The following is a 25,380-nucleotide window of genomic DNA, read 5'->3' as shown; positions in this document are numbered from 1 at the left end:
TATTTCTCATCATAATTACGTATATTCAGGATAAATCGTTTTTTTTTTTTTGCAAATATAGTGTACGTAGGCAGCATAGGTTATTATTTCCATTTAAATCGGGCTATAAATAAGGCTTTTTTGAATACCTCCCCCAGCGCCATCTAGCGGATCCATTTTTTGTGAAAGTATTTCTCATCGCACCCCCGATATACATACGTCCCTAATTTCATCAATATTGGATTATAATTACAGAATTTTGAAATATCTGAACTCTACACCACCTAGCGGATTAAAATTTGGTCTTTGCCTTCCCACGGGTCTGAGTAATAGTTTGCCTAAATTTGGTTGAAGACCGTTCATTAGTTTTTGAGGCAAGTTTTAACATAGAAAACGACTAAAATTTTATCCATGTACTTATCCATATAGATTAACAAAGGCGGAACACTTTGATATTTCGTTGCAATGAGCAGGCGAGCTCAAATGAGTTGAGGGCATCGCTGGTTTATCGGCAAGGTACTATCTCAGTGTGATTGCATTTCCGATGCTCAAAGAAACAGAGTAACATTTCGCAGATGGTGAGAAATATTAGTCTCACCGGGTGAATACCCATCGAAGGGTGCATTATCAATGCGCACACTAGAATTGATAGTTGTGGTTCTATATGTCCTAGGAGATGCCTTGAGCGCTTATAGTCTAACGCAAGGCCGAACGGCCCAAGAGCAGTCCGCAATCAGCCAAAGGTACGTTCACTCGTACAGCGCAGTTTCTCTACATTCTCTCTATGGTCTGGTACAATTTAAGTCTTACTAGTAAATGACCAAACCCAAACGAAAGAGATTTAAAGCATTTCTGCACTAGAGTAAAGCGCACCATGACCGAGACAAAACTCAGCTTGCCAATTGCCTGTCAGAGAGAATGCTTACCTCTATTTCCGATGTCGTGCAGTTGAGCGGTTGCTCATTACTTTTTAACCTAAGCCTAAATTTGAGATAAATACACTAAAAGTTGTAACCAATTCAAAAGAGGCGCCAGCCTTCTAGGGGGTGTTTGAGTACAAAAACGAGCTCATTGACCCGGATAAAGTCAAAGCTTCCTAGACGATAGCTACGATAGATCGAGGGCGATAAAGAGATGAAGGCAGCGAAAAAGAGAGATCCGCGGTGATAGTGTTGGAATTAAGGATAATATTCTCCCACATGAAATTCTATAATGAATTATTAAGCCCCCTTGATCACCCTCCTCATGGCATGGATGGCATACGCCACTGGTGAGAGTGAGAGTAACACTGCGCTTGGAGCTCTAGATCTTGCAAACTAAACCTTCTCTATGATTCTTATCACTTCGTTGTGTTTCTCAAGATACCAGGACTCCCTCGACCAGAAGTTTTGGCAATTTGTTTTAATTAGTTTTTTTAAGAAACACTCCGTTTCCGGGAGGCTACGCCTTTGCTTCTTTATAGCAATTGAAAATTCAATTTGGACCTTTTGTTGCTGCCTTATTATATTAAAAAAATATCCGGCTTAATAACTCATAGTGGCTCAGAGAACCCAAGTATGTGGGGTTGAATTTTATTTAGAAAAGGTGTAGAAGTAGCAATGAAGTACGGTAACCTTACGCTAGCTATTCACATTTAGCTACATAGATATACTTAGTACGTAAGTATGTAGGTGCTTCAGTGCCTCTTCTTATATTAGCGTTAACTATTATGCTAATATGTGTTGTAAGCGTAAACCACATAGCCCTTCGTAGTACATATGTACTACATACAGATATAAGTATGTACGAATACATATGTATGTGCTTGCCTATTTTGGCTGGCCTTGCTCTTGACACCCCGACTCGTCTTCTATTTAGTACTTTGTTGAGTGCAATGGCAAGTGGCTAGAGATAGGCAAGTGGCAAGTATGTATGTATGTCAGTGGCGCATAAGTTTATGCCACCCACTCTCACGCCAAGTGCAGACGATTTATTGCAGTTGTAATTTGTTGCGTTTAATGTGTGCTGCGCCGCTCAGTTGAAATATGTTGGCAATGAAACTGCTTGGAAGCTGGCTGGATTAAGCGCGTATGGCGGTTGCTGTGTTGGTTGGTGGATTTATGGTGACAAAATGGGATAATAAGCAAATGGCGGCAGAGTGTGGTTTTATCTTATTTGGATTTCCTATGTTTTTGTGGTGTATTATGTAAGCTGTAACTTTAAGTTGATGCATACAAAATTTCTGATTTGCCATAATTTGTGTTTTCTTATTGCTGTTTGTTGCCACTCTTTTCTTGTTTCATTTTTTGACAAAATCAGATCATTATGCCTTTTATTTTTGTGCTTTTTGCCACTGAATGAGAGAGTAGTGTGAAAATTTTGCAAAGTCGTTCAAACTTCATTCAAACATTAGCATAGAAATGGAGCGCAATCATAATTTGCAGCACGTACCCAAAATGAAAAGCAAGAAGGAAGCCACAAAACTTTACTCATTTTCTCGTTTCTCCAAATACAATATTATTTCATTTTCTTTTTAAGGAGATGAATTAGAGGAAATTACCCTTTTGTTGTATGAAGGTTTGTATGTATGTATGTATGAAAGCACTTCTATACAAAAGTAGATAAACTAGATTTTGAAATCACTCTTCATTTTTTTTTTTGCAATGACTTCGGAGGCAAGTTGAAATTTCCTTTAACGAGGCCAGCAAACGATCTTTTTACACTGATTTATTTCAAAGTGAGAGTTGGGGAAAGCTATTTAGATATTGAACAAAAAAAAAATGTGTAGGTAAAGACATTAGTATATGGAAATCTTATAATGAATTTCTTTTGACACTTGTAAGTTTCAATATACGAAATTATTTACGGCAGCCAACAACTATTTATAAAAGCTTTTGAATGCCATCAAATTCACGCATTTTCGCAAACTCAAACGGATACGCAGATTGTGGCTGTCATTTCCGAAACCCACCAGCCAACCAGCCAGCCAACCAGCCAGCCAGCTATTCAAATACTTAGCGAGTGCATGCAGTCTATGGTCTATGTTTCTCACCACATTTCACTATTCAAATTCTATTCAAAACACTTCCGAACACTTTCAGTTCTGCAGAAGTTTTGTGTTCAAGATTGCGGCGGCGGCGGCGGCGGGCGTAATATGCAAAACTGCGATTTCTTTCAGGCCAACCTCGGCTATGCCGGCGAACTGTGCGGCACATATCTTAGCGGATTTGTCGCGGCTGCCACTGCATTCTACTACTTACTTTGTAATAAAGTTAGTTCACGCCTCGCAGCCAGCATTCGACGCTTGCTTTTCCATGCTGCAGCCAAAGTTTTCACGCAGAATTTATATACTCACAGTTTAGCCGCGTGGGCGTCATCGTCCGCGCGTCGTGTTTTAGATTGCCATCCGGCAACTGCTTTCATTGTCAGTGTCGTTCAAATTGAACTTTTTGGTGCTCTGTGAAGTTGGTGTGCTTGTGTTTTTTTTTTTGAATTGTTTCTGACAAAGTCAATTGCATGGCTGCGGATAATATCTGAAATTCACAGAAAGTGCGAAAGAATTTATTACAAACATATTTTAGCTATTATTTGAACAAACTTTGCATAGTGGATGAGTGCAATTATTTTAAAGTTTCCAAAAGCTCTGTAACAATCAGTAACCTTTGGTATTAAGTGATGGAAATTATCGCATACAATTATATTTCAAAAGTGTAATAACATTGTTTAGAAAAAAATTAAACTAAAATAGAACTACTTATTAGTCTGTGCACCCTTGACTTCGTTGTACACCCATGCACGCCGAGTGGAATCGTCATTTCATCCTCTTATATTTTTGTCGCCCACAAGTTTTCTTACCGGTGTTTGAACAATCGCCCACGGAATCCACACTACCACCTATTCTCAAGAGTTATCCTTTTCTTGATTTGACATAACTGTTCTTGTTGATGTTGCAGAAATGCCTAAAAGGTTGATAGGTTTTTTAAGAACTCTAGAAGAGAAAGTACAACAAAATCAAGTAACTGTTTGCTAATTAGTTATGTTCTAACACAGGAGAGAAGGAGTTTTATCTCATCCCCGATCATTAATAGACTGATTTGTTTTGTATCTTTTTTCACACTGGAAAATGCTCCCCATACGGCCTTAATGTTGAGGCCGGCGACGATATCAATTTTATCTGAATCGAAGTCTTTAAGTCGTGTATTCATCATAAAAATTTCGCTCTACAGCGCATAACCAGCTTTCGCTATCGGCTGATGGTATCTCATCGGTTGAGGGTTCGTTCCTTTACATGGGTCACTAACGTTTAGAAAGTGATCCCTCTTATCCCAAGTGTGCATAATAGTTTGCTTAATGCCTGGTACTATAGTTAATGATGAACGTTCCTTCAGTGTGCTTTCGAGAGTAAAGAACTTTCATCGCTCGTGTTCTAAACAACATCGCTTTTCGGGGCTGGATACTCTTTGTATCAAAACACCTTTGACAAAGCAGTTAGATTTTGTTTTAGTCATAAAATACTTTACTGCTCAGAAAGTCAGAAAAGCTCAGTTGGTCAACTGGTTTTGAGTTATATCAGCTTATGTTATGTTAATAACTAACAGTTTAATTAAAAAAATATTTGTCAAATTTATTGTGGCTTATTAACATTTTTATTTTAATATTTTTATTGAGCTTTGTAACACGATTTTTTTATAAGGGAAAAATTTTAAAAGCAACGAAGTCTGCTATAATTTTTACCGCTTAGACTTGTCGCTTTTACAATTTTTCCTTAATAAACAAAATTGCGTACAAAGCTCAATAAATATTAAAAAAATTAATTTCATTATAGAAACAAATATTTGTCCATATTTCGGTTAGAAACTGCTCCTTCGTTATAAGCTTTTATCACAAATATATTCCGATCCATGCCGAGTGTTCTGACTCTATATATTAAAGAAATCCTACATGAAAAACTTTCAGTTGTTCACATGCTTTTAAATTAATTCAATTTAAATATAAGGGCCCGAGTTTTCTCTCGACGGCCCTGCATATAGCTTTCGGGTCGGCCATATCTTTTAGTAAAAAAAACTTTTTATTTTTAACCTCAAAAACAAGGAACAAATAAAATTTAAACTAACTTTAATTGAACACAAAACAAAAATAAAAGTTCTTACAATTATGGGGAAAAAAACTCACTCTGATTACGTCATCTGCATATGTTGACAATTTGTCTACAGCTTCCGTATCAGTTTGCTGCAATCAGCAGTTTTGGCAGGTTGAATGCAAACATGAGCCTAATGAGCGGAGGATCTGCATAACACAGCAGCTGCGGTATTGTTTGTCTCAAGTTTTCCTTTGTTTTGCCTTCCATTCTGCAAATATTTATTGCAAGCACAAGAGGCAACAGTCATAAATGGCAAGTAGCTATGTGTTTGCATGTACGTACAATTTATATACTTCTAAGAGATTCTCACAACAATGCAATGTCCTGCTTCTCTATTATTGCGTTTCCTTTGCTCACCCATAATGATGTAAATATTCAACCATACTTGCAGAGGTGCCTTAAAATGTTATCGACTAATGAATGTCGACTATGAAATTGGACTGACTGGACTAAATACTAGTTATATAGCAATCAACTACGATTTTGGTTTAAAAATAAAACTAATATGAAACATCTTTCTGCACGGTCATATCTCGTAAGCTGTTTAACTCTACACTCTAAAAAATCTGTTTAAAAATGCGACTATAAATCGAGTATATTTTTGTTTATTTTTAAATTCTTTTGGTAAATTTACGCGATGAAATGTATTTTCCTCGATTACACATTTTCGTGTGTAAAAATCCTTTTTGTTAGTGGCTTTACACAATTCTATGGGTGAAATCAAACAGCAGATGTGTATTTTGTAGCTTGTACACACCTTCTTAGTAAATTTACGCACACCGCAGCCAGCTATATTACACTCTAAAAAGTCCGAAATTTAAACAAACTATTCGTTGAATAATCGAGCATGTAATTTCGCGAATAATAAGGTAGGAAATCAGTAACCTACCTTTTAGGTAGGAAATCTACTCAATTTTTTTTCAGAGTGTATTCAACTTGAACTAAAGTTAAATTAGAATCAATTTTTTCGCTCTTAACTCTCCTTGTTTTTTTTATTTTTGTTATTCATACGAAATTTGGCACTACTATCGTTATCTCATTTCATTTGCCGACATCTTAGCCGTAATTTATTTGGGTGTTGCATGCAACTGTAATCACGACAAATAAATAAGGCCATACATATGTAGGTACATACTTGGCACACATATGCATCTGTCAAAGTGTGTTTATATGTGCATACATATTTATGTATGTATGTTTGTACATGCTGGAATTTTTGTGTACGAAACAAAGCGCCTTCGTCAGCATTTCAACTGTTGCTCCTTAGTAAGTATGGAAGTATGCGCCTTTTCTCACATAGAGTATGTGCCCTTGCATGCCACATAATAATTTTATATGTATGTGCATGCATGTAGAAATGTATGTAAACAAGCGGGTCTTAACTGCGACGTTGTTATCCTGGTGCGCGTCGCCATGTCTTTCGAATCGTGACTGTCTGCAGCGGCACGCAGTTGGCATGCGAACGTTGCACGGCATTGCAAAAAGTGTAATACTGCAACTTTACTACATACATACATACATATGTAGGTGTACAAAAAGTTTCCAGCGAGCTGCTGAGTCTGCGGAAGCAAGTTACGGTCTGTTACGGATTAGCACGTCATAAGTTAGCCTAACGCTATTCGGAGGAAATTCTACATATCAGCGCGTTGGCTTTTACGAAATCGATGGCAGTCAAAGGGGGGATTTTTTTTTTACTAAAGGAAGGGCAAAGTTTTAAACAGGAGTCAATGCAATTGGATAGGAGTTATGCAAAAATATAGCGAGAATTATCACGACAAACCCCGGTATAAAGACGATGATCAAGAACTAAAAGGAAGCCTGCAAACAGAGGACTTGGATATTTGTCGGAAGTCTGATCTCAGCAGCAAGAAGGTTATCGAATCCTTTTCATTCTGGTGCGAAAATTAAAGCAAGAGGTGGAGTGTTTTAAGTTCTCTTCTCGAAAGACCGATCAGAGGCTGTTGTAAAGATGCAGAAAGGAGAAACCCTTAAGTAGGAAGAACATGGAAGGTAAAAATTGTACGAAAAAATAGTAGTTTTTTTAACTTTTGACACATGGACGAAACAATTTTCTGAGCCCCTTGCGTATTAGTTTAGTGAACGAATTCAAAAAATTTTAGGATTTTTTTTTTGTCGAAATGTAAAACCGCATTAATATTAAATATACTGGCCGGCCGGTTTTGCTCTTCGATCTTTGTAAAACTCTCGAATTCAATGACTACTACTGAACATGAAAACCGATCTAAAACTTGAAACCTATCGCTTTTGGTCATTATAACAATCATTTCAAAGGTCCGTGACTTACGTTTGGTCTTATAAATACCCCGAAAACCTCTGCAATAAAGGCGTAGTTCGCCAATCTGGGGATACTTATAAATCCAATTTGCGAACACAGCCTACCTGGTTACAGCTGTAATCTGTCTCAATGGTTGACAATCGCTGTCCACATCCTTGGACCAATTACGGATACAAATTTCCAAACTGCGTACGGAAAAAACCACCACCTCCTTAACTTGATCTCTTATGGTAAAAAAAGCGCAACGAAGGTTATCCAACGCTTAAGTGAAGAGTAAATCCAGCCTATCTTTAAAATTTACTATATATTAAATATCCGCATCTAGTTCCCGAGTAAACAATTTATACTTAAATCCCACATAAAACTAGCTTTACCAAATTAATGAATGCTGCTTACAGCAAAACGCATGTATTTAACGATCTAGCGGATTTCCAAAAATAATGTTTTAATTATTCTTATCTAACTACATTATCGCATCAATATTTGTGTAGCCGCCGCTGTCAACCATAAAATTTCATCAATTCGAGTTCATTCGATTGAGCGCATTTCAATTGAAAATTCAAATTTCGCCAATTGCAATTTGACCGCCCCCACCTCGCCCGCGCCCGAGCCCGCATTTTTGTAGAACCAACATAAACAGCTTACAAAAACAACAATTCATACTTACCAATGCGTACAAACAATTCAACTGCGCTGGCTGGTTCATTGATGCGCGCCACTCCTGTTACCGCCGGCGCCACCGCCGCCGCCACCGCCGCCACCACCGCCATTGATTATTACTCAATGTTCAACAACGAAATGTACTTTTATTCATTACGAAATTTGGCAGCTGTTCAACGGGCAGTAGAGCAGCTTTTATGCGGTTGTGTCGGCTGTTGTTTATCCGCGCTTTACATATTTAGTACTCGTAGGTAGGTACTACCTACTCGCAGTTGTTGTTAGTCTAGTTTTGGGCGAGCGCGCATTCGCCTGTCAATGAGGACAAACAAGCTTATGCGGTTATTTGTACGCAGCTTCGACTGTTTTTCATGTAAATTTAGTTAATTTATGGCTGCTTGGCCCTTGTTTGCTGGTTTTGCTGCGTTTTAGGTATGTCGAAAAAAAAGTATTGCAAAAACAACAACTAAAATTGGGAACTGAAAAAATTAAAATTTGATAAAGTTGGGAGTTGTGGGCGCTGCGGTTGGCTGACTTGGCAACTTTATGCTTTGTACGTGCGAAAATTAGTTTATCTGTTTACTTTTTCGGTTGTAGTGGCTTAGAATTTTTTTTGTTGAACTAATTTTTTAAATTGTGTTTTGTTTTTGGAAAACGCGTGTAGCGGTTTGAATTAGGTTTTGCAGCAATAAGCAAACTTGTGTGGAGAATTAAAGATTCTTTTAAACACATTGCATTAACAATTTTAATTTAATCGAATTTATAGGTTCAATGTTTGAAAGCTTTAACAGTTTTAGTTTTAACGGGTTTAAACAACAATAATTTGAAAAATGTACCTTTATTACACTGCCTCTTCAAAAAGAGTTGTCCGATTTAAAAACATCTCAAAAATTTCATTATTTTGAATCCATTTTGTAAACATTTTTATGCAGGCTTTTTAAGAGTAAACTCTTATATTTATCTTCTTATGTTATTTAAACAAAAAAAAAATTGTTTAAACTAATTTTATTCATAGAAACTCCTTTTAAAGGTATTTTCGAATAGCACCAGCTCACGTTAATCTTAATGTATTCCGAAATACTTTGGCGGAGTTCTTAAAATAAAATAATAATAGTCTAATCAAAATTGCTTTGAAGAAACTTAATTTCCAGACTGCATGTAGAAGGGTTGCTACTTCATTTTATAATATCAAAACGAATATTTCATGTACCGTTTTTAGCTTGAATGGGATCTTAATAATATCACGTATTCTACGTTTAAGTTTAGCGGCTGTGGCTCCGACCCAGCCCGCAGGTCTAGACGAAGGCGCTGGACTGATCTTTTTTTTCTTGAGAGCTGCATACTGATTTAAGAAATTTTGGTAGAAGAAAATACCGTTTCCCTTTGTTGTGCGTCATTTTAGTTAAGTTTTTCTTGGGAGTTGCAGAGTTTGATTTTTTTCATTCACAATGTAAACTTAAAATGAAAATGTCTTGAGTAAGGGCCTGCTCTAGAAAAAGTGTATACACATCTGTAATCTACGACCCAAAATTAGGTTTATGTGTCACGGCGTTTTTTGTGTAATTTTCGCGTTTGCTAATAAATAAAAACATGGGTTTTTTTCACCTATAAAGATTTTCTCAGGATTATTCAAAATTTGTTCGGAAATTTAGGGCTTAACTTTTGAGATGGTTTGGAAAATTTCGTGCTGCCGGGACTATTCGGAATTTTGCGTCTTTTTAAGGGATTTCTTTTTTGCCTTTGAAACTAAATATTAAAAAGAAAAAGTTACCGTATATTATCATCTGCAACAATTTATATGGAAAATACGAATTTCGTAGTTTTAAATAAATTTTGTTAGTTGTAGTCATTTCAAATGCCATATCCGGTACGGTCTTTAAATTCCATGCGAAAAATATGCAAGACGAATTATAAAGTCTTAAGGGCATCTCGGCCACTGTGGTTAGCACAGCGCACTGACATTCGCAGGCCTGGGTTCAAGACCAGCTTCCGACAACAAAAAATAAGAAAGCATAAAAAAGTTATTATAAGCAAACCTCCGAGTATATTTCTTCCATGAAAAAAAGGTTCTCATAAAAATACAATCGCTACAAATCGGAGGAGAAACTCGGCCAAACACTAACATATTGTGTAAGTGCCAATCTATTATTATTATTAAAAGAGCATTTGCGCCACGCAAAGATTTCCACGGAACTTAAAGTGCTTTCAATTGTGAAAAAAATTTTGAAAATTTTACTTTGCCAAAAATTCGATCAAGATTTTCGGCATTATCTACAAATAGAAAGGTAAATTTTTTTTAGACTTCTCAGAGAACAATGAGAATAATACTACATCCATACCTCTGAAGCGTTTTCAAAAAAAAAAAAAAAAAAATACGCCACTAACATTTTACAGGAGCACTAAAAATGAATTCTTTTTAACAGAGTTGAGCGTAGTTTTAACTTCATAGCTGTTATTTTACAAATCTGCTGTTGGATTCTCAATTTTACGATCTTTATGCCTGAGGTCCGATGCCTGTAATTCAGAATTACCAAACTCATTTTTATCACTACGGGAACTAAGGTGGTTGCAACTGATAGGGTTTGCGAATTCATCGACGATGTGTACTTTCACAATGAAATTTCAGAAAGAGAATATCTCCTGATTGAGCGGTCTGAAAAATAAGCTGGTGTGCCATTTAAAAAAGTTCTCGTTGCGCGTACAGTTCAACTGTGTAGATTTACCACTGAAGCCTTACAAACGAAAATTATAGTTAACTTTTAGTATTTTTTTTTTAATATTTAGTTTTTTTTTCTTATATAAACTATTTTGGTTGTCTTGGTCTCATGTACACATCTTCTTAAATTAAGAAGAAATTTTCTTACTTGGTTTTTTAATAAGAAAAATCTTTATTCATAGAGAAGTTTCTTAAGCTCTTATTTTTTAAATTATTGAAAATAAAAAATGTTTAAATTCTCGAACTAATTTATAATAGTGCAAAACAACATTTGTTGGTATATTTAGTATTTGATATTAATATTTGCACTTTCGAAACTGCTTTGGATTACTTACGTGGTCAATAAATGTTTGTATGTATATATTTTTAGTCTTATGGTATCTTGATACAAAACTTACTTCACTTAATTGACACTTCAGTCTCTATGAGCAATGTACACCACACTCATGACAATTTCATGTCACTCATACGTCATGTCGCACACCAGTGAACGCCAGGTTCATAATAATTGTAAGTAGAGTTGCAACTAAACACTATAGAGTGTAAATTTGACAGTGATTGTTGATGTTAATTGTCTGAGAGTGCGTACGAAGCACATTGCACGTTTGTGTGTTTATATGTAAATACTAATAAATTTGTTAATGAACAGTAATTTAATAAAGGATGCTATTTTAATAAAGAATATTGTTTTAATTGCTAATAAATGAACTCAACGTATAGTTATAATTGCTTCCATCAAACAATTTATTGAGATACTCTGTAGAAATTTACGTAGACAGGAAGACATATAACTGGAGACATAATTAAAATAGTTGTACATAACATTTGACATCGTAAACCACACAATGTGGTTGTGTGCAGGGATTTGGAAAAGCGGTGAACAATCCTCGAATGAGATTCCCCCATTTGATGACGCTTTGTTGGTAAATATCCAGCTGATAAGAAAAGTGCATGTAGTTATAAACGATGGCTTGATATATATTTATAGTTAGAAATTAACTACTTAACTAATTAGAAATTAGATTACTGTACCCCGAATTTTTAAATTTAAAGTTTAGATGCGTCTAATAAAATAACTAAGCTGGCCACCATAACTTTTTCACAACTTATTTTAAGCTCCGGAATGCCTGATTTTATTTTACAAAACAGGCAATGGTGTAGGACTTTCAAACTTTTTCCTGCCTATTATCCTAAGTATCGTCAGCTGGTTCTATTTAAGGACTTTCCCTAAGGCCGTAGTGTTTTGTTATTGTAAGCTTGATATTTATACTCATTGTTTTTGGCAGCAAGCTTGTTTGAGGAAAGAAAGGGCACGAAGTTGTCCTTGGATGAAAATAGTTTAGATAAGCTTGATATTGCTCTTAGTGTGACAAGATAATTATAAAAATAATACAGGGCTTATTTAGTTGCGGTATGAACTTAAGTTTCAAACAACTAACAGTCTTGCTGTACTTATCATGCAAATAAAAACCATTTCAATGCATCACAGCCAGCATTAGACTCTCAAAGTGTTGATAAAAACTCAGAGAATTTTACACAAAAGCCAAAGCAAAATTTAAAATTCATAGTTTCACTCTTCCAAAGCCACCACCAATTCTTCATAACAATATATGAATGCATTTCTGCTTACAATGAAATCACGTTCCCTAACAAAGCTTTTCATGTAGAGAAAACCAAATTTACTTTCACTTAAATCTACTAACATTTGTCTGCTACTTTATGGCTCCCATAAGCTAGTTAAATATCATTATTTGCATACATATATTTTAACACACACACATATAAATCTGTACGCATTTATGTATATAAAATAACCTAAGCATTCTCCTGCTTTTATTTGTCAAAGTTGAGAGCAAAAAAACATTTTTATTGCCAGTGAGTAGATATGTTTTGTCCGATTGTGTGTGTGCTCTCTGTTGGTTCGCTGGTTCTATTAGCTTAATAAAGAGTACATGAGCTGTCAACCAGCTGACTAAATTAAGATTCTCTGTGAAATGAAATAAACTTTTATGGTTATTACTTGGTGTCACGTACATTATGCGAATAAAATGAAATAAACAAAAGCGGCACACCACAGCGCCCATCATGGAACACAAAATGCAGTCATTCACTTTTAAAGTTTATGGATCGCCGAAAATTTAACTTTAATAAAGTGGGATGTAAAAATATGGTAGGATGCCGAATCAGAAATGCAAATAGACGCACTTTCCTGCAATTGAAAAATATTGGAAATTTATTTAGCTGACTAGAAACAATGAAGTGGAGTATCTTAAGAAAATACCATTTTCATGGTTTTGAAATTAATTTGTATGCATATGTATGTACATATTAGACTGTGTTAAATAAAATGGCAATTTTTTTGCAGTGGAGTATGAAAATTTCGCTGTTGGTCACAAAAAAAAAAATTGTGGCAAAATTTCAGCCTTCTATGTTAATTTTTCAGTTAGCGCTCGCAAATATAATAATTTTCAATGAAAAAAAAAAATATTTTTTGTAAATAATTAAATATACCAAACAAATAAATAGGCTGCAAATTTTTTAAATTTTAGTATTCTAAAGTGCGAGTGCAGTACTTTTTTCATACGAAATATATTTGATGTTTTTTTTTCATATGGAGGAAAATGAGCGACACCTTTAACAAACAGAATTGCCAAAACTCAATGGCTACACCAACTTGCACTTTATTATACTTTATTGTACTAAAATTAAATGAGCTACGAAGGTTTTTTATTTATGTGTTATATTTAATCGTTTAAAAAATAAAATTGTGTTCATTGAAATTTTGCTATATTTTTTTTTTTGTGACCGACAATGAAATTTTATACGAGATCTCAAAAAAATAGAACATATTTATTTTAAGTCATTCACCTAATTTTCAAACTCAGTTTTATTTTGGTCAGTGAACATCCTATCGTTCAGTCCATGCTCTTTTGAGAAGCGTAAATACAAATGAGAACATATGCCTGTGTTTTGCTCCTCTATATTCATTGGACAATTGTCATAGTTAATTGCTGCCTTCATTTATAAAGTGTAAGTGACATTTGCACTGTCAATTAATTTTCATTCATAGTTCTGACATTCTAAATATATGCATACATATATGTATACATAAATAATTTGCACACGTACATATGTATGCATGTATGTGCTTACAGTCTAGTTTCGCATAAATTTGCATAAACATACAAACATTGCAAATCCTGAGATGCGGCAAAACTATGTTAGGTACATACATACATACATTCAACGTAGGATACATATGTAAGTGCACTCCATGAGCAACTGTACCAAGTACTCGCAGTTCCACAGCTAAATATGTTTTTGTAATCAAATGTGTTCCAACATCAAACGCTTGTTGCTTAACTAATCGAAAATATTTTATAATTATAAAGTATTACAGCTTTCCAGAGCAAATTAAAACTTCCAAGTTCATTGAATTTTGACACAGGGCAGCTCTGGCTAAAAACTCCACTTTTCTGAATTTTCCACTTATAAGTTTTCAATCTTGTCAATGCATTTTGGTGAGAGTGAATACTGCTTTGATTTCTACTTTTGTAAGTTTGTTTCCTACATATGTATGTAACTTTCCCGACTAATGTAAATTACACAACAAATAGTAACTTTTTATCACTAAAATATCGCAGACTGATGTAAGGTTATTAATTCTTAACTTACTTTCTGCCGAGAAAAAAAAATCTTCTGTCAAAGGCAAATTCTGTAACATTAATTAAGGCAACCAAACAAATACTTATAAGTACGGACAAATAAGCACGTCTTCAAGACAAATTTAACATATAAAAAAAAACAGTCTCGAAATCTTGTCAGCACTAGCTTTAGCGAGTTTTCTTGTGTGAAGGCAGCAGAAGCCTGGTAACTAATGGTGCATCAATTTCAACAAAATTTGTAAATTTCACCATGAAAATTACATGATATTGTTCCTTGCTGCAGTAGATTTGTATGTCTTCTTCATTTGAGCGCCATAAGCAAATGCAAAAGCTGTCATGGCTTGGTATTACTTTGAACTGATTAATAATAAAAAAAATGTACACATAGAAGCACCCTTTACACTATTTAACAGTACCACATTTGGGTTATCCGAATTCTAAATCACCGGTATTGTACGATTTGATTACAGTTTTAAAATTTTCAAAAAGTTACCAGAATTTCTCCTAGATAAATTTTGCGGAAATATTTATTTTTAACATCGCCTATAGGAATGATTTCGTTGTTAAAAGCCAACGAAAAGGCTTAGTAAACGCATCAGTAAGCGTAATCGTTATCATAATCATTTCGTAAACGTTATCGAAATAATTATCGTATTTATAATTGTAATCGTAATTGTTATACTTATCGTAAGCCTTATAGTATTTTATATCAAAACGGTTATCGCTATCCTAACCGTCATCATATGGGTTATCGTATGCTTTGTCAAAATAGTTATCGTCATCAAGATCTTTATTGTTATTGTAATATTTATCAAAATCGCTATCATCATCGTGATTTTAATCGGTATTGTATCCTTAATTTTTTTTTTCGTTATCGTAACTATTTTATCTTTGTCATAACCGTCATCATTACCGTTATCGTAATCGTTATCAATATCGTTATAATAATCGTTATCGTATGTAATCGCAATCATAATAATTATTTACTTGAAGTACTCAGAACTCGATTCTCAAAAGGATCGATAGTACCCTATTTTTAAAAGTATCTATACTGAGTACCCCAAAGTTTTCTCAAAAATGCCCGATCCTTAAAAGTATCGATACCAAAGAACTCGATCCTCAAAAGTACTCGATACTTGCCAACACTAAAAATAATCCTAAGGAACAATATGAAATGCAAATAATTTTTCACTTCACAATAAAACCCCTTTGTCTTCCAATAGCACACGCGCGGCACTCATACGCAGTGTCATACCAACAAAGTTGTTCCTCATCACTTCATATAATTAAGCTTAATTTTAACTGTAAATGATCACCCATCTCACTTAGCATAACTACTAGACAGTGTACCATCGTTAATAGCAACAAATTTTAATTTCACGGTATTTAATTACATTCTACCTGCGCGCAATAAATTAAATTCATAATGAGATCAACACCGACTACCACCCACCCACCGTCCACTGGTGGCGTGCAATGTCAGCATACTTCGGCTTAGCCTTGGCAATAGCTTAATCTTATTTGTTGCCGGCGTCGGAACTTTTGAAAAATTAAAGCAAAAATAAAATAAAACATAACTAAGCTCATTTGCTCCTTTTAAGTGACACTTCATTGTTGCTGCAGCCGTACAAACTACGCAAAGCGGTTGCTGCCGCCGCGCGGAGAGCTGCGGAGTTGCGCTGTCTATTGCAGCGAAAAGTCTCGACAAATTGTTGGAAAAGAGTAGCAGAAACGCGAAAAAAGCAAGGGTAGTTGCTAAATAGCTCTCTCTCTCCGCTTCATAGTTGTATTCAAACTGCAGAGCTAGCAATTTGTTTTAACTATGCAGAATGCAACATTTGTCTGACTTAGTGCCGCCTGCGAAAGGGTGTCGTCGGCGCAATTTCGCGAATGTAGAAAGTTTTAATTGCTTTTATTTGAGCCAAGAAGGGTAGTCGGGGTCCGGCCAATTAGCAGTGGTTTTTACTTAACAGATGACTGCGCAAAGGTTGGAATTTAAAGCAAAGGAAGTTTTACAAGATGCTTGGTTACTTGAAATTTTAAATATTTAATTAGCATCACTTAAAAAATACTAGAAACTGTGATAAGGGACGATGGCATGAATACAATTTTGTATGAGTTGTGATAGACTTTTAAAAATCTTACAGGCACCAGATCTAATAGCACACAAACGGAAACCTGAGAGTATGGCGATCATATCATCGCTACCATCTCAAACTATCAAATGTGAAAAGGGGTACTTTTCAGAAGAGGAAAAAAAAAATTGTTTTGAAAAATGTTGTTGTCATTTGGAAAATGTGTGCGCTGCGACACTTTGTTAAAGCCAGTATCTAAGAAGGCTAGAAACTCTGCGATTTTCCAACTAAAGTATCATTCTTAACGCATGTGCAAGGTATCGAAAATGGAACATTCGATAGTTTGACATGGTAGCCCCGTTATACTGACGAATGCGACGGGAAAGCATCTAAAATAAAACATTTTGAAATTATAAAAGACAACTAGTAGAAACATTAGCACTAATTTTATTTAATATTTAAAACCCGAATCATTTTCATACACCAATTCTGTTTATTAAACTGACCCCTTCTTACTACTCCGTTCACTTCTATCTCCCATTCGCTTGTTAGCGCAAATTAAGTTTGGTTCATTCACTCATTCAATCATTTATTCCGGTTCGTTGACGTTTCATTTCGACTTCATAATTTTTCAGCTCATCCGCAAACAAAATGGCATTTATGCTGCACATATTTATGTAAATACATATGTATTTATGTACGTAAGTTTTCCAATGTGTTTGTGTAATGGCCTCGAGCAAATACTATTTATGTGTGTATGCCGTATTCATTCAGTTCAGCGCATTTCAATTGAAAATTCAAAATTTCACCAATTTCGCCAATTTGAATTTCGGCGCGCTGCTCTCACTCAACAATACAAGCATAAAGTAATCATAGCTGTCGCAGCAAATACAACAATAGCAACATAAACTCACTATACCACCAACCGGGCAAAGCCTACATTAGACTCAATTGCTGTGTGTGTCTCGATTCATGGCGCCTTTGGCGATTACTGCCCAATATTCAAATTGAAAATGCACTTTTTTCATTTAAATTTCGCTGCCCACTTTAAATATTGGCAGACTCCCAATATGTTTGCCCATAATCAGATCCTTTTGGTAGCTTGGACTGTTACTGGCTGTCAGCAAAAAAAAAACGGTTTTGTCCACACTCACGGCACTCGGCACTCGGCGGTTTTAGCGATGTGGAGATGCTATATTGGTTGCTTTTGTTGGTGGCTAACATGGTTTTACTGTAGATTCAATAAATTTATGACTACTCGTTTTAGTGTTTGCTGATCACGTGGTCGTCGCTGTGGGCGGTCGATGTCAGGTGCTGCTTGTTTTAGGTTTTTGTATGGAAAGTCACAGAAAATTATGATAAAAACGACAAATATGCTTTTCCTACATAGATACATACTCGTATGCATGTACATATGTACTATGGGGTTGATCGCTATTTTGATAGCTCTGTGATTGGTTTCCGATGAAATTGGTTCGATCTCGCTTTACGTGCCGCTCTATATTTTTGTGGGTGTACACATAGGTATCTGCTCCACCGCCTTAAGATAATATTCTACCTAGGTGAGATATATATATACATATTCGTTACTGTATCATCGACCGATTAACATTTTTGAAGGTTTGAATATTTATAAATTTGATCTTTTTTGCAGGTATTTAGGAGAAGACTAATAAGGTTCGCCCGTCGAGGAACCCGAGACCTCGCAATTGGCTCCCCCACAAGAAAGTCTTCAGCGGGATGCTAGCAAATTATCTTCGCGACAACAACCAAAGCATTCCAATGTAAAACTGGGGTCTCGGTATCACAGAGTCTTGGGAGTCACAGACAAATAGTATGTCTCCTGATGAGAGTATTGAGAAAGCTAATTTTCTTCGGTGCTATAGCATACAGCGGGATTAAGTGAAAACCATCCGGCGAACACTACAGACCATGAATAGCCGTCTAGGGTCCATGACGCCGATCCACCTAAAGAACTTGACATTTTTCTGGAGGAGGGTGGCGACTTCGCCCTCAGTAAGGAGCTCTGTGCGTGGAACACCGAAATTAATGGGGTTGAAACTGAAAAACTGAACTTAAATACCAATACCTTACTTTTTTATTCCTTCCCATAACTGGTCGGCTTTAACTGTTTCTGACTCGCAGCAAAAATAAGCTCCAACGGACGTAGTTCGTCGCATCTTTATATGTAATACGCGAAGAGATTTTTTTTCCAGATCATCAGATTTGCACCGTTTGTTCGATTTTCAAAAATGAAGTGTTAAATTAAAAGGTTTGGACTATAAATGAACAATAAGGTTGTACTTTTTCGAAAACAGTTGCCACCTTTTAAAAAATTAAATTAAAATTACTTAAAAAAATAAATTAATTATTACAAAATGCGTATCCATTGGAATGGGTTTTAAAAGTTTTTTCTTAACTTAACTATAGAAGGGTTGCCACCTGTTCGAAAAATTTAATTTAAATAACTTAAATACATGTTAAATGAAGTATGAAAATACCAGTTTCCATATGAAATAGTCTTAAGAAATCCTTAGTTTGAACATTTTGAAGGGTTACCACGTGTTAAAAAAGTGACATTAAAATTATTTAAAAATTTTTATGAATTATTAAGAGATGGGTATCAATCGAAATGTGGTTGAAAAGGCTTTATTTCTGAAATATATTTAAGAGAGTTTCCACCTGTTTAAAAAGTCGAACTTAGTTAACTAATAAGCAGGTTATTTGAAATAATAAAATGTGGGTGTCAAACGAAAGAGTATTTAAGAAATGTTTTGTTTGAATATTTAGAATATTTTTGAGGGGTTTCAAGAGTGTTGAAATGTGTTTATAAATCAACTTGAAATTATTTAACAAGCTAAATTAATTATTAAAAGATGGATATCACTCAAAATTGGCTTGAAAGGCTTTGTTTCTGAACTATATTTAGCGGGGTTGCCACAGTTACTTGAAAAATGTATCACAAAAAAAATCGGAAGAAAGAGATGTAAGACGATTTCAGTTCGAAAATACTTTTAGGTCATTAGATTTGCACCGTGCTTTCGAATTTCAAAAATGTGAAGTGAAATTAAAAACCTTGGCCTGGTGTTGTGTGATAAGGTGTTATTTTTTTGAGGTTAGTACATTTTTTCTATCAGTACAAGTGTTTCACTAAGAAACTACTTCACGGATTTAGATGAAATATGGCACTCAGATCGCTTTTAACTCTAACTAGCATTTGGAGTATTTTTTTAGTTTTCGAAATTCAATTTTGCGCATTTTAACGTAATGTGGGTTCACTAGTTTTTATATATTGAATCAGAGAATTTTCTTATCTAATGCATTTGGAGCTCTCAACACTCAATGTGGGGAAGAAAGGAGGCCAAAACTCAAGGTGGTTTTCTTTTTCGATTACAATCTTAGCACTGTCTTATAAGTTTGTAGTCGGGATAGCACGCCAACGTTAATTTTAGTAGAAATTATAATTTCAAAGTACAATAAGTACTAACTTTGCTATTTCTACCCATTTACTTATAAAATACTCTAATCAATTGTAAACTTCACTTTACTCCTTTTAATTCCTTTTCTGTGATATCTCATTTCTTCAAAAGCACTAATCAATCATATTTCCTACACTTTTGCTGAATAGACATTTTATTTTTCTTTCATATCGTCGCGTACAAATTACCGATTATTTCTTCAATATCTTTATCCTCCTATTGCCGCCCTCCTTTAGAGAAGTTTTTCGCGCACAATAAGCGTAAATCCGTTTTTGTGCGTTACTTTTCCCAATCCGTTGCTTCTTCTTTGGAGTGAACTCAAAAAAAAAAAAAAATGAAGTAGAGCATAAAATATGGCATTAAGTCGCTGACGGTTTTTGTCGCGATATACGAATACAGCGCTAACAGTTTTCCTTCACTGCAATATCATTGGCAAAAATGCCAGTTTTTGCTCTAACTTTTATGAATAACATTGCAGTGAACTTCTTTCAACAAGTTTCGTATGCATACATACATACATATATATTTGAGCATTGCTTTGCGAGCTTTGCACCAAATCGATGTCAATAGATTTTTAATTTTTGAAATGGATCCACATTTGCCATCCCTCCAGCAATCGTTAAGTACCATGGTAATTCTTTGTTTAAAATGTCTTAAAAATCGTGCGATATTTAACCCGCTAAAGGTAGTTGCTTTCTTTAATCAATTTTAATTGAGTGGATTTGTTTGAGCCGCTGCGTTACTTCGTCTACTGATGAACGTATGTTAAGAGGTATCCAACCAACGATTTCATGGCTTTTGGTTGATTGGAAGTCTAGTTGTAGTCAAAAAATCTGAAATATTGCATTTTAAAAAGTCAAAAGTGGAGTCGGTATCAATTTAAGTCCAAAGTTCCAATGCTACTGTGCCTAAATATTCCATTTAACTAGGCTTAACCGTTATTGCAGAATTCTAACCCAACATTTCGAAGCATTGGATGCATAGTATTCGACCTGAATAAAAAAGAAAATTGGCGATTCCTGCAGGATATTGTACCATCTCATCGTCCGATATTTATTTTGAACAGTTTTTTTTACTAAAAATCCCACTCTAACTATCAGTCATTCCGCGTAATTGCCTCTTTTGCCAGCTGTGATTTCTTCCAAAATGCTTGAAGGATATCCGGGACGAAGACTTTTGACATTGCTTCTAATGAAAGATATCGAAATCAACAACAACAACAAAACCGAATTTTCACTTCAAAAAATCCAACTTCCAGGACCAAGCTGGAACCTTGCTCCTATTGTTCATTCAAAACAAAAGGAATAATTGTGATTTGTTGTTGTGAGAGGCGTCGATAGGTGCTTGTATGAATTACGTAGGAGTTACTTAGCTCCAAAAGCTAGACGATTTTACTCTTCACACGGAAATTTAAAAAAAAAAACTTTAAATGGACACATAACAGTTTATTTCACATATTGTATGTACTTTTGCTAACCCTTATTATAAAACAATAAATATTTAAATAATTTGGACTAAAATATTTTCTCATGGATATAAATGGGTTAATGGCTGCTCTTTAATTATCCCTTTTAACTTTCTTTTTCTTTCAGATGTTGCTCTTACAAGAATCACACAAATAGTAGGAAATAACTACGCGCAATCTATGTAGAAAATCTAAAACTAATTTTATAATGCAGTTGAAAACTCGCATTAAACTAACATTAGCTCAAACAGCTACAAAGAAACTGAGGAAAGAGTTTGCAAACAAATATTGTAACAGCAAAGAAGTAGAACTGAGGATAAGTTCGCGAAAATGCAACTGCAAAAAGTGCCAAAATTCACAAGTAAATAATTGAGAAATGAAAACATTTTGACAATCAGGAAACCACTCCAAGTATTTGGTCTAGAATAACTAAGTAGCCAAATGTTGAGCTGAGCAACAGTGTGGGAACGAAGCGTAAAGCAAGTTAAGTCTGAAATTGTAGAAATGGGCGTAAGCAAAATAAAAAGTTTAAAGCAACACAGTACAGTAGTAAGTACAAACATATGTATATATACGCATACATGCCAATGCTTTAAAAGACATTCAATATTTACAAAAGTATTAACCCCTGACATTTCTCTTGTCAAAGACCACATAAAAAAAGGGCTTTTCAACAAGAACTTTGTCTTTCAAAACACACATTGTATTACAGAGTATACGGTTTGGCAATCATTAAGGAAAAATGATATCGGACAGATGTCCACCACGACCACGGTTACAGATGGCGCTTCTTTCATCAAAATTTTCAATAGACGTTTGGCAAATTGGCGGGTCTACTTTGTCATGTATTTGAGTGTAAAATTTGGCACCGTCCTGTTGAGCCCACATGTCGGTGATATCCACGCCTCCAGACCACACACCCGGAACGACCTGTTCGAACACGCATTGGTGTTGGCACATTATGTATCGAGCCGGTCGTTTCAAGTTTATCGACCAAGTTCTTAATAGCGGGCTCAGAAGAGCAATTATGTTGATCGAAAATTTCACAAATTTTACGAAATGTACCTTTTGCAGTTGCGCCCTTTCCATATGGCATTTGTTTTAATTTAGTGCGCTCTTTAAATGTAAGATACATTGCCTGGTAGAAAGTAATATTAATATTAAGTTCAATAAAATAAATAATTGGAACAGAATACCTGGATTTGGTTCTTCAAAATTAAAGGTTTGTTTCAAATAAATTGTTCCAAGATACAAAATATCGGAGATGTTAATAACCCAAATCAAGGCCGTCGACTATCCTTAGCTAGCGGATGCCGTACTGAGATAAAAATGTGCCAACAACTTTCAAATTGAAAGATGAAAGTGACAATTAGAGTGCTATTTTTTTGATCTTATTTTCCCTTAAGCAATAAAATAAGAGCCATGTTACTAAGCAAAAGTGCAATACAAAAATGAAATTATTCGGTTGTTGACACTTTATATAGACACCTGAGTGGAAGATCGACCTATGTCGGCATGCAGTTTGAAAACGCCCTATCTCAGTTGGTCTTATTTCAAAATTTTATTGAAAAACACCTTATCTCAGAATTTGGTCGAAGAACGCCTTATCTCAGAATTAAAATGAAATGAAAAAAATGTGCTGAGATAGGGCGTTTTTGAATTGGCGTTTTGAGATGGCTCAATCTTCCATTCAGGTATCGCTATACTAGGGAATTTTAGTTACTGAGAAAGCAGTATACGTCAAAGATAGTAACAAATATTTATTAAAATCCCTGTGCAAGATTAATAAATTAATGGCCATTTGAAGTGAAATATGGCACAAACTGGCGGTAATATATATAAAGTAGGATAATGGGACCCTGAGCCTTTAGTAAGAAATATTGAAACACTGGAGTGTAAACCTTTTTTATTTTAGCTAAACTCTTCTACCGACTTATGGGGAATTACAATAGAGTATTAACTAACAAATGAAAATCCGTAAATTCACTCAAGTATTTCAATAAGTGCACTTTTCAGTGCTCATTTTTTCACTTTTACCAAACCAATGACTATTATCCATTCCACCTACCTTCCGTTAAAGCAACTGCTGGACAAACAGCAATGCATTTGGAAATAAAATTGTGTTTTGGTATAGTTGTATACATAGGTGGACTATGTGAGCATAAAAAGCCACTTTTATGTTGAGTTGAAGTTACAAAACTTTCTTCGTGTTTGTGCTGTTTTTTCTTCTGCACTTTTTTTGAATCTCTTTATTTTCTTTCCCTTTCACTAGCTCCCAAAGAAAAAGTTGGCTGTCTGCAACATCGCAAACAACTTGCTTTGAAATAAATATTTTGCTAGACAGATGATGCAAGCAAACAAGTGTTCTAAAGACTTAAATTTTAGATGAATTAAATTAAGAAAACAATTTCAGGAAAATAAATTGTTTTGGAAAAATCCCAAACTCGAAAGGAGCGATGTATGACTAACGAAGAAATTTCTCGAAATTATACTTTAATGGGAAATACATATTTAAGTCATTTTCTGTTCATCAAGCACTTTAAATCTTTTTTTGTTTATTTATAAAGACTGATGAATTTTTCATATAAATGGTCTAACTTTAGCAGTGATATTAGTGAGGAGCGATACCTGACCGTTCATCGAGCATTTAAGCATGAAAGATTGCTGAGCGGTAGGCAGTAAGTAAAAAGAAAATGAGAGTGAACTCTCTTTCGAAATTAACAGAGACTACGAAAGAAGGAATGTTCACTGCAGATGATTGCTTAATGAAATATGATGAAGGGGGCTTGCTAATTCTTTAATGAATTATTTCCGAATTTCAGCACTATTGAAAAAATATTCTCATTCATTAAAAAAAAAAAAAACATAAAAAAAAATTGCAAACAAACTTCGAACAAACGTCATGTACTCGTATTTTTTTTTTGTTTTCTCTGCTTCTTCGAAAATATGAAAGATGAATTGCCAATAAAGAATCATAACTGCTCGTTCAGCATTAAAATATTTTTACTACGGGGTGCATGCCTCATCCAAAAATGCACATAAATACTCATTACAAATATTTTAAAGTGTATCTATAGATACGTGGCAATGGGTACATACATACATACATATGTACGTTTGAGCATTGATGCGACGTAATACCATATCAGCTTTACGTAACTCATACGCAGTGGTTACCCACCATAACCAGAACCGCGACACAGAGTTGTTGTTGTCTGCACTTAGCCACACGACAGTAGCTAACTTCATAATTATACTTGTAATTGCATCACACTTTCGCTTGCAATAAACACCAGCCATTTACGATACGCCCCTAAGTCCAACCACAAGTCACTTAGTGAGTATTAAGTATCAAACCTACTATGTACATACATTGTATGTGCATATATGAATATGTGTGTATTGTCATATTGTATGCAGTTATTGGTAATTAGTGCACGACACACTTGGAACACGTTGCTTTTTACACAGCAAGTAAACACTATTTGCACTATACAAATATATGTGGGACTTTTTCCAAAGGCAAAAAATACAAAATTCTAATTTTTTCGGGAAAAGGGTAAGGGTGTTCAAAATCAATAAAGGACATACTTTAAGTGCTGGGTAAATGATTAAGCGTAGTTTTTGTGACTAAAATCAAAGAATTATTTAAAAAAGCCATCCAGAGCTTTTAAGCTTTTGTAATTCAATCAATAACTGCACAGAACCAATTATTAAATTAAATTTCTTTAAGAAGACAATTTATACTAATGAAAATATATATTTTTTCAATAATATTGAAACATTTTTATATTTTTCCAGTCAACGCATACAACGAATGAGGTACTTATCGAATAGATGCGCAACCTTCTACAATTCGATGAAATATCTAAAAATTTTAGATATTTGTTTTTTGTTATTTTTTGGCCATTTAACAATTATATTCAACA

The 25,380-nt window shown here is 34.8% G+C and overlaps 1 protein-coding gene across 1 annotated transcript in view; it reads right to left on the bottom strand.

The window, feature by feature from the left end:
* Window positions 1-8,096: 8,096 nt before the first annotated feature.
* The window catches only part of LOC118734427, a 37,600-nt gene continuing 20,316 nt past the window's right edge, over window positions 8,097-25,380 (bottom strand). Inside the window, exon 3 of the mRNA XM_036464149.1 lies at window positions 8,097-8,173. Coding sequence (XP_036320042.1) covers window positions 8,097-8,173 — 77 coding nt within the window. The remainder of the gene's footprint in view (window positions 8,174-25,380) is intronic.

Source organism: Rhagoletis pomonella, unplaced genomic scaffold (assembly GCF_013731165.1).
Source record: "Rhagoletis pomonella isolate Grant_MI unplaced genomic scaffold, Rhpom_1.0 Rhpom_scaffold_00002, whole genome shotgun sequence".
NCBI lineage: Eukaryota > Metazoa > Arthropoda > Insecta > Diptera > Tephritidae > Rhagoletis > Rhagoletis pomonella.
The sequence above is the reverse complement of the archived record's forward strand: the minus strand, read 5'-3'. Positions and strand labels throughout refer to the sequence as shown.